The 19,619-nt window shown below is 48.9% G+C and overlaps 1 protein-coding gene across 6 annotated transcripts in view; it reads right to left on the bottom strand.

The window, feature by feature from the left end:
• Window positions 1-19,619, bottom strand: part of DAZAP1 (DAZ associated protein 1) — a 1,852,448-nt gene that overhangs the window by 1,171,025 nt on the left and 661,804 nt on the right. For all 6 annotated transcript variants that reach the window (XM_069646753.1, XM_069646749.1, XM_069646751.1 and 3 more), the window contains exon 5: window positions 12,424-12,531. In XM_069646753.1, the coding sequence (XP_069502854.1) occupies window positions 12,424-12,531 (108 nt within the window). The remainder of the gene's footprint in view (window positions 1-12,423; window positions 12,532-19,619) is intronic.

Here is a 19,619-nt window from a genome sequence, read left to right on the forward strand (position 1 = left end):
AAAGACAAAGACATTGAATGAGCGAATGCAAAGACATTACCCGAACGCTCATCCAGAACTTACCTGTCATTTACTGGAACTGCACGTTTCACTTCGGGTTGGCGCCATATCTCTGGCATTCCGAACCCCGGCCCCTAAGGGGAAAAAGACATAAGCGTTAGCGCTTGCTGCAATAAGACAATGAACATTATTATTAAGCTTGAACTTTTGAACTTGCTACAGAACTCTTACAGCGCCTTACCTGAATAGTCAAGCTTATTTGAACTCCCATCAAACCTCAATCCAGTGAAGTAACTGGGTTTCAACGCGCCCCTGCATCAGAAGCAGGATGGAGAACTCATTCTTCCAGACCCTAAAGTGAGACTTCACGGGGAATCGAGGAAGGGTATCGTGGAGGGTTGGAAGGGAGTGGGAGGCTCAGGCATTATTCCGTCAGTAGGTAATACTCCCTTTTCACGCACAGGGGAATATTCCTGCGAGCCAGAGAGTCCATCTTCAGAGCCCTGCGCTTCACCATAGAAGCATCAGCACTCGAAGCCAGACCTGCGCCTCCGTGGGAATCAGGTGAGCGTGACACGAAGAGGATGCGATACCCCTGGTTGAAGGAGCCCTGAGATTTTGGGGTGGCTCTTTCCCTGCCAGTCTAACATTCCAGGATGGCCAAAATAATCCACCTGGAGATGGTTTGTTTTGTTATGGGTAGTCCCAACTTGTGACCTGAGTATCCTACAAACAGTTGGTCTGCTTGCCTGATCCTAGCCATTCTCCTGATGTAAAAGCTGAGAGCTCGCCTTGGACCCAGCCTATGTAGCCTTTTTATGTAGCTTCACCTGTAGGAAAACTTTGTCCTTGTGGAAGATTGTATGTGGGGGTTTACAGGAGAGAGCTTGTAGCTCGCTCACCCTCCTAGCAGATGTTAGTGTTACCAATAGGACAGTTTTAAGCGTGAGAAATCTCAGCGCGCAAGAGTGAAGTGGTTCGAATGGAGTGCCCATTAGGAAATTTAGGACTAAATTTAAGTCCTATAAGGGAACCTGGAATGGTTTTGGAGGGTAAATATTAGTTAGTCCTTTGAGAAATTGTACCACTAGAGGAAGTTTGAAATACGATGGTTCCTCCGCAGTGCGCTTGAAGATAGAAAGCGCTGCGAGATAGCCTTTTACAGTGCCAACTTGAAGGTCTGAGTTTGCCAAGTAGAGTAGAAACGATAACACCGTTGGTGTACCACATGAAAAAGGGTAGATATTCTCTTCCCTACACCAGCTGCAAAATTTGTTCCAACGGCAGCGGTATAAAGACTTTGTTGCCGGTCTTCTGGCCGAAAGCAACACCTCCATGACGTCATCAGGGAGATCCCAATCCTTGTACCTCACCCTTTCAGAAGCCATGCGTAAAGTGTTAGGCAGAAACCTGTGCAGTTCCCTTTGGGAACACTGCAAAAGATTTAGGACTACAGGTGTTGGCAGTAAACCCACTTGGTAGCAGTCTGTACCACCCAGATTTACCTGGTAGCTGTGGCTGAGCAGTCAGACTTCCCTCAAGAAGAGTTAGGCAGTATGCAAAGTATACACAATAGGCACTCAGATACAATAATACAAGCAAACACTGACCAGAGCTTTGGTATCAAAGTATATAATTATTTATTTAAAAACACACTGTTTGAAACACTCCAGCACCCTTATTGTAAAAATACTCTAAACACAGTTACTATTATAATATATACAACCCTTATTCCTTATCAGATAAGTCTTAGTTAACACCACTTATTTCCAGACAGAGGTGAGCGCTTAACTATAGATGGCACTCCAATAAGTTCATGAAGAAGGGAGGGAAAAAGACAGAATATGGAAAGACACACCACTCTAAGACTTAGGAACACTATTAGTAAGGCAGAAGAGCAAAAGTCACTTGTGAGCCAAAGTCCATGGGCTGGGCCCACTCTTAGAGAGAGCAGAGCACAAATGCGCCCAAGATCACACAGTTACACTAGGCTTAGAAAGTCTTGCAGAGAGTTCGAAAAGAGTTTAGAGAGGCTCAGAAAATTTTAGCCAGCGTGTCCCAGGCTAACCCAGGTTCGAAAGCCGGGGGCTAAATCTACCCCGTACAGTCGGTGGCAAGGGAAGCCAGGCGGAACACGGTACCTTAAGTGGGAAGGATCCTCCAGCGGTGGCAGTTGTTCCTGGCAGTGGGTGCAGGTCTCGGCGTCGTCCAGGGGAAGAGAAGATCTCGACTTGGAGGAAAGCTGAAGGTTGTTGCACTGCCAGGGAAGAAACCAGCCGCAGAGTTTTCCGGTTAAAGGTATTACCCTTTATTTTGCGGTCGTGGTAAAACGTGGTATTCTGGTTGTCGGGGTGCTTGGCACAGGCAAGGCGGCCACGAGATGCGTCGGGAAGGCGAAAAGACGGTGAAACTGGATAACCCCACCAGTCAAAGGAAGAAGACTCTCCGGCGGGAGATCTCCTCGGTCGTTGGAAAAAGTGGTGAGACGGTCCAGCAGGGCTCCACCGGTGGTGTCGTCGTGGCAGGTTGGCTCAGCTTCTCCCTCGTCGGATTCTTAGGTCCTGTGGCGACTTCTGAAGTTCCAGTCCCCAAAGCCCTGCTTTTATACAGAAAACCCCCATTCACTCAGCCTAGCTGTCACTCAAACATGCTAGGCAACTCAGTCCAGGGTGCCTAAATCCCCTTCCAATCCTCCTAAGTGCCCCAGACAGAGTGGCACCAATTTGGAGGGCTTCTGTGGAGAAGCCCGCCAAAAAGTGGAACAAAGGGCTCGACTTGGGTTGGAGTCACAGAAGAGAACACAAACGCCATTTTAGAACCGAGTTTTGGCAAAAAATACCAACCGGTGAATTAATAATGATTAAATAAACCGGCGGTATGTTCGAGGCTATCTTAATTAAATAAATGAAGATGTAGCCTCGAACAATGGGAAAATCCCATAGAGAAATATTTGCGGTTGAATATAAAAAGTAGTATCCACTGCCACCAGCCAAAACTCAATCAGGGGGGACGGAGACGTGCCCCCTCGACTAACAGACCCCAGGGCAATCGAATTGCCCCAGCCAGTACGTCCACAATATGATGGTTTGTACTGGTTCTGTTCAGAATTCAAGACTAGTAAAGTCAATGGTGACTTTACATGCCCTGGGAGACAGTAGTCAGTCCCAGGGTATGGAGTCTATACTGGGGGGTCACTATGACACCCCTGTGTCACTGCACGGAGGGTGCTGTGTAACACACATCACAAAAACACATGAAGCCCTATGGAGTAAAAGACCCCATAGCCCATTAAACACATCTAGAGTCAAAGGAACACACTCAAATCATGTCCAAGAGTGAGGGTAAAAGAGTCTCACTCTTGGCAGGAAAAAAAATGAAACCCCAAAAATCCAGCAAAGCTGCTGGGGGACTCACTAGGTTAGGAAATTCAGCCTAAACAGAGAATTCTCCCTAACATGAAGGTTGAGGGTTCTGGTGTCTGGATGGAGAACCTGACCTCCCTTCTGCGAGAGAAGATTCTCATTGAGTGGAAGACGGATTGGAGGACAGATGGACAAATCTAGAAGGTCCGGGTACCACGTTCTCCTGGCCCAATCCGGGGCAATTAGGAGCATGGTTTTCCGGAATCTTCTCAACCTCCTGATCATTTGAGGAATAACAGGGACTGGTGGGAACGCGTAAAGGAGGGGAAACTCCCAGTCCACTACGAACGCATCTCCTAGAGCTCCTCTCGGGGGAAATTCCCTTGAACAGAACAGATCGCACTACCTGTTGGTGGTTGTGGCGAACGGATCCACCTGAGGGGTTCCCCAAAGGGCGAAGATCTCTTGAAGGACTTCCTGAGCTAGCTGATGATGGTCAAGTCGTTGGCATGGGCTCCTTACCCAGTGAGTGAGGCGTCCGACTACTGTTATCTCCGGCCATGGTTGCCAAAACAGTTCTCCTTTCAAGATGTTCTCTGTATAGGCCCACCATTGAAGGTCGCGGGCTACCTTGTCCGGAATCCGGAGGAGATCTGTCATTCTCCCTGAGAATTGCGACCACTGACTTCTCAGTGCCCACTGAAGAGATCTCATTCTCAGGCGAGCCTCTGGCACAAGGAAGATGCAGGATGCCATGAGGCCTAGCAACCTCAAAAAGTCGAAGGCTGGGAGACGTTGGGCATTTTGAAACTTGGTGACCGTCTGTAGAATATCTTGAGCTCTCACCTCTGGCGGCAAGCCCTTTCCCAGGGAAGTGTCCAGGACCGCTCCAATGAACTGGAGTCTCTGAGATGGTATCATCTGTGACTTCTTTAAATTGAGGGAGAAGCCCAGTCTGTGAAGGAAGTGGCAGACATAATCTAGCTGGGCCTGGGCCTCTTCCGAAGATACAGCCCTGATCAGCCAATCGTCCAGGTAGGGGTAGACGTGGATCCCTTCCCTCCTTAGACTCGCCGCCACTACCGACATCAGCTTGGTGAAGACCCTCGGGGCGGAGGTCAGCCCAAATGGCAGAACTCAAAATTGATAATGAGAGTCGCCAATTGCGAACCTCAGGTATTTCCAGTGTTTGAGATGGATTGGCACATGGAAATAAGCATCCTGAAGGTCCAGAGATACCAGCCAGTCCTGGAGCTGGAGGGCCTGAAGGATCTGAGAGAGAGTTACCATCTTGAACTTGTCCTTCCTGAGGAACTTGTTCAATTCTCGTAAGTCCAGGATGGGTCTCAGTCCTCCGTCCTTCTTTGGTATGAGAAAGTAGGGGGGAGTACCAGCCCTTGTTCCTGTCCGCTACAGGTACCGGCTCTATGGCACCTTTCTCTAGCAGGTCTATACTTTCCTGCAAGAGGAGCGGATCTGGAACTTTTAGAGAGCTGTTCCCCGGTGGATGACTCTGAGGAATGTGTAGAGAGGGTAGGCAGTAACCTTTGGCAACTGTCTCCAATGCCCAAGCATCTGACGTTATAGCCTGCCATTCCGTCAGATGGTGAGTTAACCTGCCCCCTACAGGTGTATTGTGTGGGAAGGCCTCAGAGTGTTTTGGGGGAGGCTGATGCAGATGCCGAGGGTAAAGATGCACCTGCTGCTGCTGCGGTCTTAGTACTTTTGACCCGTCCACCTCGGGTGGATCTCCTTTGGCCTATTTGAGCCGGCTGTCCTCTGCCTTTCCTGAATGCGGAATAATAGCGAAATGACTTTCCTCTCCCAGAGGTTCCTGAGGGGCGAAAAGGAGTTTGGCGGATAGCAGCTCCTTAAGATTTTGCTGCTGCTTTAGAAGTCTGTAACTTTTCCAGACTGTCATCAGCCTTTTTCTCGAATAGTGAAGAGCCGTCAAAGGGCATATTCAAAAGTCTGGCCTGTACATCTGGAGCAAAGCCAGACTTTCACAACCACGCATGCCTCCGTATTGTTGTACTTGCCGCCATGGCCCTGCTGATACTGTCAGCGGAATCGATGCCAGTTTGAAGTGATTCGCACATGGCATCTTTGCCATCTTTAATAATGTTAAGGAAGTCTTCCTTTTCCTCTCCTTCGGGTATGCAGTCAGCCGCTGATGAAGCACACTCCCATAGTGTGTGACGGAACCAGGCGAGCGTACAGGTGGAGTTGATGGACTTCAACGCCATACTACAGGCAGAGAAGACACTCTTCGCCATAGAGTCGTACCTCTTGTCATCTCTATCCTGTGGGACAGTAGGGTAAGCGGTCCTACTGCTAGATGAAGTTGCCGCTTCAACCACCAGGCTCTCTGGGGTCGGGTGTTTTGATAAGTATTCAGGGTCAGCAGCCGCTACCCTATACTTGGCTGACAATCTTTTATTGACCACAGGGATAACTTCAGGAGTTTCCCAATTAGATGCAATTTTCCTTTGTAAGGCTGCATGGAAGGGGACCACCAGGTCCTCCTGTGGGCCTTTTTCTAATATATCTGTTAGGTCATCCTGTTGAAAAACAGGTGAAGGCGCAGACCAACCCATAAATTCAATAATTCTTGCCATCAGGGTTCTATAGGGTGTTTCGGCATATTCCCCTGGGTCTGGCTTAAACAAATTCCACTTCTGGGGAAGTGTCCAGCCCACTTGCCTCATGTAGTGACTCCTGTAGGTCCTTAAGCCTTCTTTCCTCAGAGGTGAAATCCTCTGAAATAGGCAGTGTGGTCCTCTGTAACCCGAATGTTTCCTGGTCAGAATCTTCCCCCTCTTCATAAATTGAAGATAGTCCAGGGTACTCTGACCTCTGAAATGGTGTAAAACCCATCTCTAAGGCAGAAGGAGCCAAACTCGTCATTATTGGGTGAGAAAAAGTCGATGTCGTCGACGCCGATGTAACAGGCTTCGAAGGTGCCGAGAACGGCGTCGAAAAAACTGGAAGGGGCCTCGATGAACTCGAGAGGATCGGGATCCTACTCTAGGGCATCGACGACGGTCTCTGCGTCGTGCCGGAGGCCCTTGGAATCACTGTTGGCTGTGGAGTGGCCTTGGTCCTCTCTTTCATCGGCGTCGGCATGGCGTCGAGTCGATCGACCGATGCGTCGAGGAACCCTTCGACAACGGCGTAGATGGCGCCGATCCGTGCCGCGAAGGAATCTTCGGCGTCGAAGATGGTGCCTTCTTACCCGATGACTCATGGCGCTCTCGGGTAGAATGTTTCGCCGGGTGCTGCGACTCGCAGTGTTTTGATTTTTTGGGTTTTTCACCCGGGGTATCACCCTCAGCTGTCTTCGAGGGGGTCGAGGCCGCGTTCTCGAAGACGCTTAACATTTTCTTTCTGAATTCCTCCCACTCAGCATGAGAACTGTGTTTAGTGGGACAGGAGACCCTTTCTGGGGACACAGAAGACGAGGAGGAAGGGGACCTTCGACGTCTCTTTTGTTGTGTGTCTTGATCTCGACGAATGGTGGGAGCTACTTCGAGATCTAGAATGGGAAGGTTTTCGACGGCGAGGAGACTAATGCCTCGACCCAGCCGACGAAACTTTCGAGGAGGTTTTGACTGACTTACCTCTCTCGAGCTTCCCCTTGCGCTCCTTCAAGGCTTTCGCCGTCATGGACATGCAGTCCTCACACTCCGAACAATGGTGCTCGGATCCCAAGCACCACGAGCAGATCCTGTGTGGATCTGTTATCAACATTTTTTTACCGCAGTCTCGACATTTCTTGACGCCGGATCGCGGCGTCGTCAGTTCCGATGAAGAAGCCATCGAGAACGATAAGGTATATACGAGTAGATATAATTATTTATCCTCACTGAACTGAGCAACGACGTTCCGAGGCCCCACAAAGCGCGGAAAACCAGAACTGAGCAACGGACGCAGCGCGTTGCCATTAATGGGCATGATGACATCGGCGCCGATACGGTGGCCGTCGAGGGACATCGACTCGGCAGACGTCGGCGCGCAGCTCCCTTTACAGAAAAAATTTACGAGGCCAGCAAGCTGGAAATGTATCATCAAAGATAAGGAATACGTCGGAGGACACAATCCCTTCGAAATATGTAAAGCCTGTGAATCTACAAAATAGCTAACGTGGAGAATGGAGCTTCATCCTTTACTATGCAGCTTGGCAAGACAATTTCAAGTGGGTTACAGCCAGCCAAAATTAAAAGAAGGAAAAGGTCTGGCCAAGCACCAGAACATATGCTTACTGGGATGGAGTGCTTGAAATATTGAACACTATAGTGGAAGATGGAATGGAGATGACCCCCTTGTGTGTTAGTTGAGAATGTGGAGAGACATCCCTTGTAGCACACAAAAAGACCTTGGCAGGTCTAGCTTTGGCGCTAGCAAAAAGGGTCATTGCGATGGATTGGAGAGCAGAAAAGAAAAGATTCCCTCACTGCATGTGTGGGAAGAATGGAAGGATAGATGCATGGACCTGAAAAACTGATATCCAACAACATGGAGTGCACCAACATGAGGTATGGGGAGGAAACTAAGCACACGCAATGGAGAGCCTTGAAGCTCAAAAGGAAAGGGTGGTCGGGTGCAGGTATCAGTTAAAGGATGGGACATGCCTGGGTGCCCAGCATTTTGCAGATAGGTATCGTCTCGGGATAGAGGGGCAGGTGGGGGGCCAAGAGGATGGGACATGGACAGGAAGAGCATAGGGAGGGGATCTATTTACAGTGCTTGCTTTGTAGCAAGATACTTGTTTGTCCAATTTTGGGACCAATGCATCTCTTCACCCATGTGCAGCATCTCAGAATATCCAATTATAGAGAAGTCTCACCTTCTTAAATATTCAATTATTTAATTGGAAGTTAAAGCTAAAAATAATAAAATTATGCCTATCTGACTTTTTTCATTCCAGAATTGCACATTAGAACCCCGATATGCATTAGAAGAGGAGCTCGGAAAGAGAGCCTGCTGAGGGCTAGATGTGAAACACTGGGAGAGACCAGACCCAAAAAGAAGAAAACCCAGAAAACCTATAAAGAGCTTCCTCTCAGAAGCTTGGAGGAAACAAAGGGCCAAGTTAGACCAGATGATACACAACCTATAATTTAGAAAAACTCTGCCTGGTAAAAACCCTGATCAAGGGGCAAGAAATACTTGCTGGAAGGAGAGTGTTGAAGGTATAATTTGTAGCACGGTAGGGCAACCCACAGCTACAGGGTGATACTATCTGAGCCAGGAAAGTACCATAAGGAAAGTGGAAGGAGGGGGAAAAAGGCTGGTGGGTGGTATAACTCAGGCTATATATTGGCCAAGGAACCTTGGCAGTAAAGAGGCCAAGAGTGGCCATTACCTTTGTTGGGATGAGCTCACTAAGTGGAATTTAATGATCTGCCAACTTATTCGAAGTATGCAGATTTCTACATTAAGTCCTGTAGCTACTTAAGGAATGATACCCTCCCAAACACAATTATCTTATGTGACCTTTGTTCAACGTTGTTCGGTGAAGGGTGAAACCAATACATCTTGCCATGAAGATCCTGTAGTCCCTAAACATATTTATATAGCTGAAACAGTTACAAGAGTGTGCCCATAGCCAACAATGAAATCCCAGCTCCAACTTTGTGGGTATTCCCAACTCTTCTTAACAAGAAATACCCATATTTTGTCGCCTGTCTCAGTATTTGTATGATGATCCCTCCTCCATGTCAATAGAATGTGCAGGTTTTGTATTTCTGCCCCCTTATCCTTTTGTCCCCTTGTTTTTCCATGAGCGTTTGGAAGCAGTTTGCTACAATTTGCCCTTCACAAAAAACAAATACAGCAAGAAATAACTACAAGCAATCGCCACTAAGGGGTTGGGATAACGGGGGAGGGGAACTCCACAAAGGCTTTACAGACACAGTTTCTACTCCCTAGAGCCAGAAACGTCAGTGTAAGAGAGAGTTAAATGAGAGTGTTGCAAACGGTGCAGTAGAGCCATGATGTGTGGGATCCACCCTTTCATGCCAAAACACAATATCAGCCTCGAAAACCTGGCAGGTAGGCAGGTCAACTTTTAAACTCTTATCAACGACATAGGCGATCGGGTGCAAGCTTTTGTGGTGGAGGTCTGACACAGGGGCTAGGGACCAACCCCAGTGAGCGGGGCAAGAAAAATCTTGCCATGAGCAATGGAAGAAAATTATTTGATAACAAGAAACCAATGCTCACTTACGTAGGACCCACTATCAACACGTTTTTGTTTTGTTTTAAATGTTGAAGGAATTGTTTCCATCTGCAACCTGTAAGCAAGGACATACCGGAGAGCAGAGAATGGGGGCTATATAGAGTTCCCTCTATATGTTTATATGTAGCACAAAGGACTACAATGCTGCCTAGGGCTGCTGAACCAGCAAGTAAACCATGTTTTACTAAGATCAGAAAGGAAGATGCCTAGCACCTGGAAAGTGAATCAATCTCCTTCAGCACTACAAAACTATAAAAAGGCATCTAAAAAATACGAAATAGCCATAATAGAAGCCAAGAAGTCACAACACAGCGCCAGAATCTTTCAAGCATCTTCTAACTCGAGGAAATTGTTCAAAATCCTACAAGAGCAGAAGCTAATTCCTCAACCCAAAGCGTCCACTATCATCAAAGACGATAAATGGTGCCCATCCAGAAAGCCATGACAAAGAAATTGGAAGGGATTTGTGAAGTTATAGCTATCAAAAAGACTGCTATTGACACCATTGGAATTCTTAGAGATGGCAAAACTTTCATCAGAAATAAGGACATTCCCACCTTCGACTTCACCCCTATTTCAGAGGAGGAACTAGCCTAGATTACTAAACTCAAGGCTACAAATTGCACAGGCGATCCTTGCGCATCGACTATTATAAAAGCCTGCCCTCCCTCACTAGTGCATGCCATTTGCAAATTCGTCAACTCATCCTTTGCCGCCGGCATTGTCCCGGATGAGATGAAGCAGGCTTGGGTAACACCACTGTTGAAAAAGCCTAATTTGGATCAGAGTGTCCCTACCAACTACAGGCCAATAACGAATACCCCATTTCTGCTTAAAATACTGGATCGTGTTGCTTACTCCCAAATGGCCCAACATCTCAATATTCACCCTATCCTTAACCATCTTCAATCAGGGTTCAGACAAGGTTTTAGCACAGAAAACTCCTTATTGGATCTTAAATCACAACTTCTAAAGAGACTGGACAATCAGCAGATCTCGCTACTCATCTCTTTAGATCAATCCGCGGCATTTGACTTGGTCGATCATACCATTCTGGCCGATAGGCTTATGTCAGTGGCAAATTGCTCCCAGGCCGCCACTAAATGACTGCTTTCATTTCTATCCAATAGAATTAGTAGGGTCTGCGCAAACGAGGCGATGGCGTCTGCCATACAGGTGCTCTTTGGAGTTCCACAGGGAGCCAGCCTATCACCTTGCATTTACAACATTTTCATGGTTCTCTTCTTCACACATCTTTGCTCAAGAGGGGGTACTCTTCTCTAATTATGCTGACGACACACAATGTGTCATTCCACTTACTGGACAGCATGATTTGGATGAAATTGAACTCAACCAAATATTCTCCATCATCGAGCATTGGATGATGCAAAATAATCTGGCCCTTAACCGGGGAAAAACTGAACTCATGGTAGTGGGTTCTGAGGGAATTTTAGCCAAACTTAACACTTCCAGCTGGGGAACGTTCAAATCCCCACCCTCCCGAAAGTGAAAATCCTGGGAGCGGTACTGGACAAGTCATTAAATATGAAGGCCTATGTGGGTTGCACGGTCGCATCGGCGTCCTATTACATCAAATTACTGGCTCACTTGAGACTATTCATTTCCCAACAGAACGCAGAGGCAATTGCACGAGCTATCATAGGCTCTAAATTAGACTACAGCTGTAGCCTACTGGCGGGGGCCAGCAAAGCAATAATCGGTAGACTTCAAGTGATACAGAATGGAGCAGTGAGAGTCGTAGCAGGTCTCTCCTTTCACTCCCACATAACGGAAGCACGACGGGCACTTCCTTGGCTCCCTCTAGAGGCGCGAATTTCCTTTAGACTTCTGGTTATTACCTGCAAGTGCTGCATGGGAACTATGCCCCTATACCTACAAAAGCACATTAGGGAAAAACCCTGTCATAGAAACCTACGATCCAACAATCAAAATCTCCTCTTTCAGCCTAGATGAAAAACTAAGAAAGCCAAAGTGGGAGCATTATTTTGTGTGGCTCCTACGCTTTGGAATGCTCTGCCAACTCACTTAAGAAATCCATCGTCACTGAGCACCTTAAAAAAAAGACCTCAAGACCCTGCTTTTTAATTAGACTCAGTTTTCCTCTTGCCCTTATGACCTTCCCGTCTCTTCTGCATCTCGGGACAGCTTTTTGACTTTTGTTTTGTCAGTCTTGTCTGTGCCTCACACCCATGGGTCTATGGCTGCGCAGTATAAATGTATTAAAGTAAAGTAAAAAAGCAAGCTGCAAACATATACAAGTAAGGGGGTCATGGTATGAGATTCTAAATGCTATGCAGTACGATTTTACTTTTTTATTTCTGAAAAGAAAAGTACAGCCTCTAGTCCCACGAATAAGAGTTAAAGGAAAAAGGGAGAGCAAAAGGAAAGTTGAAAATCAAGGGGAGTCGACTTGCCACTAGACCACTTTCAGAGTAAAATTAAAACGTTTAAGGTTGCAGTAAGGTAACTTGAAAACTACAGGCCTTTTTAGCTCAGTGAGCATGCAATTCCACAGATTTCTTTAACAACTTGTAAACGCATGCCTTGGCACTTTCGAAAAGGCACGGGTCCACTGGTGAAATAGAAATCCACCTTCACTGAGAAGGCATTAATAAAGTCGATTTGATCTTTGAGTAATTGCACTTAAACAGTGACCATGAAAACTAACAGCAATCAAAGCAAACGCTTGCACGTGAAGCCGCATAATTAGATGAGGAAATATTTCCACAATTGTGCATGCGAAAGGTCAGGGTAAAGGCATTTGTAAAAAGCTAACAATTCAGATGAGAAATTACTCACCACACCAAATCGTTTGAAGTAGTCCCGAAGTTCAGTTTCACCACAGTTGTGAGGGATTCCACCAACAAAGATTTTATTTGATCTTGTGGGATCCACCTTCGGCCCTTTCTGCAGTAAAAACAGGGGACAAAGTCAGCTGGATGTATGTGATGCTGAGTTTGACCTTCATAACTTCCTGGTTTAATCACTGTGCAGTACCTAATAAGGTTTGTTTTGCTAATGTTGTGAATGTCCACCGCCTTCCCCATGAATAAATAGGGATTTTAACATCCACGTCCTAGCATCATTCAACCAAGGGTGTACAGCACTGCGGCAAGAATTCATGCTCCAGACAAGCAGCCAATGTCCAAATTTAACTAGCACATATTGATAGGCAAATGTGTATGACAATTCTGTCAGGCAGTACATTTCAAAATGTACTGTAACTTTACTACTTTTCCAATCACTGAACACGAGAGGTATCCTTATATCCTAACCCCTTCAATTCAATAACTGGGATGTTTACCCATAGGACAGTTTGACAACGGGTACTTGAAGAAATATGGCAAAGGACAAAAACATAGGAGTATTTACTTCACCCATTATGAGGATTTACCCTTCCCGATTCTCTCAAGTTAGTCCTATAGACATCTCGTCTGGAAGTTGTTTGAACAGGTAATCTTTTGCTATAAGTTTGGAAAGCCCACTGAATCATCCCCTGTGCTATCCATGTCATTTTAGTTTATGGTCTTAGATGTTTTTCCATTGGAGAGATGAATTTCCAAAAATGTCTCTTCAGCTGCAGATTAAAAATTAATCTTGTTTACAATTTACCAGGTTACTCACCGTAGTGACCACCTTACTCCTAGTCCATAGTCCCCTTTCCTCCATACTTATGGGACATCTCTCCGTCCTGTGGGACGGGACTGGAGCACTTTTGTAAAAAAGCATCCACATTTTTTTCAAAAATGTGTCCCTCCTCTCTTTCCTGCGCGGGGCCCGGCACGCGGCCGTAACCCTGCCCACCTTGGCTCTGCCCCGCGCGTCGCCCATCAGTCCTTTTCTATTGTAGGGTCAAGACCCATTAGCAATAACAGAGAAACCTTATTAGAGGGGACGGCGGGCGGGCGTATGGAGGAAAGGGGACTATGGACTAGGAGTAAGGTGGTCACTATGGTGAGTAACTTGGTAATACTCCTACGTCACGTCCCCTTTCCTCCATACTTATGGGAGATTACTAAGCACTCCTTACAGGAACTATGGGTGGATGGAAATACCCCTTACTGAAACAGGCTCTTCAGCACAGCCTGGCCGAACTGAGCGCCAGCTCTATAGCTCATATCGAGGCAGTTATGCTTACAGAAAGCAGATGGGGAGGCCCAAGTAGCCGCTCTAGCGATGGACTCCCAGGGAACATACTTCTGAAAAGCAACCGCGGCTGCCTTGCCTCGCACCTGATGTGCATGGATACCTTTAGAAGGTTTCAGCTTTTGGACGGTGAAAGATTCCGTGATACAGGCAGCAATCCATCTGGAAATGGATGCCTTAGACGCCGGCCTGCCCTGGGGTTTACCGAAGGTCACAAACAGTTGGGAAGAGCTCCGAAGCTCGGCAGTCCTGTCCAGGTAGAACTTAAGAGCTCTTCGGACATCCAGGTAGTGTAGAACCCTCTCCGCCTCCGAGGCAGGGTTCGGAAAAAAGACCGGAAGGGAAATCGACTGATTCAGATGGAATTCGGTCACTACCTTTGGTAGGAAAGCTGGTGTAACGCTCACCTGATTCTCGTAGAGGCGCCGGTCTTGACTGGGTGTATACCGTATCTTCAAAGGTGATGTGTAACACACGGCTGGCTCTTTGGGCTGGACCTCTGTGCACTGTATGTCTGACTCGAAGGGTAAGATGTCTGCAGATAGAAAATATGGGATTAAGGAACTGGGTTATTGAATGTCTCTCTCTTCTTCCCTTTCTCTTCTCCTGTAGAACCCCAAAGGTTAACGCTCTCACCTTAGGTAAGTGAACGCCGTGCTCTCCATCTGCCTCGGGGCAGGGTGCTGTAACCAGTTTCTTCACTGGATAAGGGGAGCAGGCCTCTTGACTTCAGAGGACTGCTGTCCGTCGTTTACTGCACGAACGGTAAGTTTCGAGTAATTCTAATGTCTTTAAAGTCTTTAGTAATGATGTTTCTTGTTTTGCAGGGTTCCGGCGATGGCTGATGACGGGCTGAAGTGAGTTGAAGATGGAGCCCGTGTGATGAATAGAAGCGCCTGGAAGCACGTAAGTAAGCGCTTGTTGCCTGCTTCACGATGCGCTCTAACTGTCTTTTTATTTTGCAGGTACAAGTTCGGAGCGGCTGCAGGGTGCCGGAATACCCACTGGGTTAGATGTGGAAAGGAGTAATGGCACGTGAGTATTAAAGTTCCCCAATGTCTTTAAACGCACCTTGTTTTGTCTTTCAGATGCGGGATGCAGCGCCGAAGGCCTCCGGAGCGTGCGAAGAGTTGGTAAGCTTTTGTCTTTCAGATGCCGGAATGCAGTGTGAAGACCTCCGGAGCGCACGAAGAGTAGGTAAGCCTTTGTCTTTCAGATGCCGGAATGCAGCGCGAGGCGTTGGTGACAGCCGATGGACCAGCTAAGTGAAGAGCTGTCATTGAAGACCGTAATGCTAACCTGTTCTTTCTTGTCTTTATAGGTGTTGCTGAAGACTGGATTCAGGAAGGTAAGCCTTTTTCCTTAGGCCCAGGATCAGATGCAGAAGACACGATGAGCGTTCTGCTGCAGAGGATGCAGAATAACGCAAAGCAAGATTCATCCATCGGGTGTGGTTTAAATAGCCTCCTGTAGTGCTTAGGTGTCTCCTTCCACAGCCACGCCTAGGTAAGAAAAGAGTTCCTGCTTTCCAGAAGAGTTCCAGTGTTCTGAATCTAGGGAGTGGCTCCTGCCCCACCCAACAGGAAAAGTAGTTCCAAACAGAAGAGGATCAGAGGCTCAACTGGCAGGCAAGTAAGCAGCATGGTCTGCTGCAGGTAAGTCCACCCAAGCATTATGAGCCCGGCGCTTCCAGCGCTGGGACTGGGCATATTTATGAGCCTGGTGCCACTGGCGCCAGGACTGGGTCGGAACCTGGGTTATGGATCTGCTTCCAAGGGAGTTGGGAAAACCCTGACCTTTTGGAAGCAGAGATCATGACAGCTGGGTTCGTCCGATTGACTACCTTGTCCTTGTGAAAGACCAAGAAAGGGTGCTCCACTGACAATGCCTGGAGCTCACTCACTCTCCTCGCTGACGCAACGGCTACTAGAAAGGACACTTTCCAGTACACGTACTTGAGGTCAACCGTAGCCATTGGCTCAAAAGGTTTATGGCACAGTGCCGTCAGGACTACCATTTAGGTCCCAAGGCGGGTGCAGACTACGAACCGGAGGGTAAATGCGTGTCAAACCAGAAAAATATCTCTTCACCACCGGGTTAGTTAACGAATAAGAACACCGGTCTGTAGAGAGGTAGGCGGAAATCGCCGAGAGATAAGTCCTGCAGGACAAGACATGAACCCCTGACTCTGCTAGGGAGGAGACGAAGGACAGCACCGTGTCAATCGTCGCCACCCTCGGATCCAATTCCTTCTCCAAACACCAATGACAGAACCTGAGCCATTTACTCTTGTATTGAGATCTGGTCGAGGGTTTCCTGGCTGCCTTGATAATGCGCATGTTATCCGCAGACAAACCCAAATGCTCTAGAGCCGTGAACTCAGGCACCATGCCGCCAAGTTGAGCGATTGTGGGGAGGGGTGCCACATCTGCTGTTCCCCTTGGGGAAGAAGATCGGGAGTTACTGGTAACCTGGTCGGCGGACACACCGACAGGTGTTGAAGTTCTGAGAACCAAAACCTGGCCGGCCACCACAGAGCTATCAGTAGAAGAGAACAGTTGACAGAGCTCTTCAACTTCGAAATTGCTCGATGAACCAGAGGAAGAGGCGGGAAGGCGTAAGCTCTCATGTTGTGCCATGGGATCTCGAGTGCGTCCCCCAGAGAGGAGGCTCCCAGCCTCCCTCTGGAGGCGTACTGAGGAAGCTTCTTGTTTACCGCCGTGGGGAAGAGGTCCACCTCCGGTGTGCCCCAACACGAGTAAATCCATGAGAGGATCTCTGCCTTCAACTCCCACTCGTAGCTGACAACTGTCTGCCGGCTGAGGGCATCCGCGGTGACATTCAGATGGCACGGGATGTGCACTGCAAGCAGCCAGACCCCATGAAGCACGGCCCACTCCCAAATCTGGATGGACAGATCCACGAGAGGGGGAGACTCTGTTCCCCCTTGCTTGTTTATGTAGTACATTGACACCACATTGTCCGTTCTTATGCGGACCACCTTGTTGACAATGAGAGGTCTGAACGCCTTGAGAGCCAGAAAAATCGCCAGAAGCTCCAATTGATTTATGTGTAGGAGTTTGTCCTGAGGTGACCAGAGGTCCGAGACCTGAAGAAGATCTAACGTTGCACCCCACCAGAAAAGGAAGGAGACTGTCGTGATCGTCACCATGAGGGCTGGGTCCTGGAACCCCACGCCCACTGACAGGTTGCTGAGAGATGACCATCAGTCCAGGTCCACTCTCATGGAATCCGGAATCATTATCCGTTTGGAATCCGGGTCCACAGCCTGACGCCAGGAACTCCGAATAGCCATCTGGGTCCGTCTCATTTTGAAACGAGCAAGAGGAAGAGCCAGTACACACGAGGCCATGAGGCCCAGAAGCCTCTGGAACCACCAGGCCGACATGCTCTCCGACTGTGTAAACATCGGACACGTGGCCAACAGATCCACCATTCTGTCCCCGGTCAGATACACTCGGCAGTCTATCGTGTTCCAATGAAAACCCAGGAAAGTCAGGTCCTGTGAGACCATCAGAGGATTTCCACCAGTTCACGGACAGCCCAAGATGGAACAGGAGCTGAAGGAGAGACTGGAGGTTGCCTGCTGCTGCCAACAGACAAGGGCTGCGTAGGAACCAGTCGTCCAAATAGGGATACACTTGGATACCCTGGAGACGAAGATAGGCCACAATCACCGACATCATCTTCGTGAAGACACACGGTGCCGAACTTAGGCCAAAAGGAAGCACCCAAAACTGGAAGTGCTCCACTCCCAAAGAGAAACGGAGGTATCTCCTGTGTGGGTTCCAAATCAGGATATACATGTACGCATCCTGAAGATCCACCACGCTGAGCCAATCGCCCGCCTGCAACGAGGAGCGAATCTGGCCGGGCGTGATCATCTTGAATGTCTCTTGGGGTAGGGAAAGATTGAACTGGGAAATGTCTAGGATGGTGCGCAGGCCAGCCTGGTTGGGTTTGAGCACCGTAAACAGCTGGGAGTAGAAGCCCTCCCCTCACTCCCCAAGGGGAACGGGTTCCACAGTTCTGAGGAGCAGAAGTTTCTGAACCTCGGCCTTGAGGGAGGGTGAGCCCAACAGATGAAAAGGAGGGTTACGGGGTGGGATAGGGGGTAAAGGTAAGCGGAAGCCCGCTCGAGCGACTGACAAAACCCATCCGTCTTCTGTGATGGCTTGCCACGCCTCCCAACGAGACGCAATGCGTCCTCCCACCGGGGTCTCGTACGAGCGCAGAAAACCCTCATTTGGCAGGTTTATCGGTGGCCGTGCCACCTGAACCTGATGAGAAGGCTGAGGAGCGGGAGAAATACTGCGTACGCTGTTGTCTACGGCTGTTATTCCCTGCAGGAGTATCCACTCTGCGATTTTTGCGGTCGAGGAAGCCCCTAAAACCAGAGGAAGGTCGACCTTGCGACAACGGCCTTTGAGCCTTGAAGGGAGCTTTAACCAGAACAGACAATGATTTGGCCGTCTAAGTTCGGTCTTTGGTTTGGGTGAGCTCTACATCAGTAGAAGAGTGAAAAAGCTCCTTACCATCAAATGGAAGGTCCAGAACCTTGTCTTGCACCTCCTTCGAGAACTTAGTGGCATGTAGCCATGTTTGCAGCGAGGTATCAACCCCGAGCATCAGACCCCGAGCCGAGGTGTCTACGTGATGAGCCGCAGCTTCCAGGAGATCCTGGGCCAAGACCCTGGCATCGGAAAGGCCTCCTCTGAAATCCTCCAGCTTCTAGACCGGAATGTGCTCCTCAAAACTCCGACAGTCCTCTCCCCATCCGCATGTTAGCTCCCGCCAAAATCAATTCTGCATTGGCCTGCCTGAGCTGCAAGGCTGAATTGACAAAGATTTTCCTCCCTAGGGAGTCCAGGAGCTTGTCCTCCTTTCCCAAGACCTGAGTCGCCGTCGCGGAGGAGGATGCTGCAAGTCTGGATTGCAACGTGGCCGCAGCCACCACTGTGGAGGAGGGAGGCGGACAAGACGACAAGGCCACTTCTTCCGAGGAATGTAGCCTGTACCTCGCGTCAATCTTTTTATTGACAAAAAGTCCCGAGTGTGGCTTTTCCCAAACTCTTCGGACCTCGGACAGAACGTCCTTCTGCAAGAACAGGCCGGTACGCTCCAAAGGAGACAAGGTGAACGCCCCAGAAAGCACACCCTCCTGCGGAGCAGGTGCCTCGGGCACCGGAACATCTAAGAAGCTCATCATGTCCAGTACCCGGTCATGGAAAGCTCTGGTAGAGGGGGGCAGGTCCTCGTTGTCCTGATCGCCTTGAGGGTCATCTGACAGGTCAGGATCCTGCTGAGCCGTGTCAGGCACTGCCTTGTCCACTGGGGACAATGGTGGCACAGGCGGAAGTGCAAGGGAAGGCACCACAGGCCAGGGAGGCGCCGCCGGAACCACCGTCGGGACGGGTGGAGCCGGGGGCGCGGGTGGACATATCTCCTTGAAAAGCCCTTTGAAATATTCCCTCATGGGTCGGTGCGCATAAGCGCTTGAAATTTACTGAAAAAAAAGGCGTCCTTAGGAGATTGTTTCTGAACCTGAGGAGGCCTCTCATGAGGTGGACAAATCCAGGGACGTAACGGGGAAGGATGCCACACCGGCCCCTCCGCCGACGTACCCACATAAATCAAGGGAGCCGCACCCGCGGACAACGAAACATTGTGCGGAAGAGGCATCCGGGCGTTCCAATCATAAACCGGCCGGTAAGGATGCGCACAAGGGACCTTAGGTTCACCCGAAGGACCGAACCCTACACCAAGGGCGATGGCGTAGTTGTAGGGGTAGTACCTAAAATGGCTGCCGTGGTCGTGGCGGGAACGGC

Source organism: Ambystoma mexicanum, chromosome 1p, assembly GCF_040938575.1.
Source record: "Ambystoma mexicanum isolate Mex_15411 chromosome 1p, UKY_AmexF1_1, whole genome shotgun sequence".
Classification (NCBI taxonomy): Eukaryota; Metazoa; Chordata; class Amphibia; order Caudata; family Ambystomatidae; genus Ambystoma; species Ambystoma mexicanum.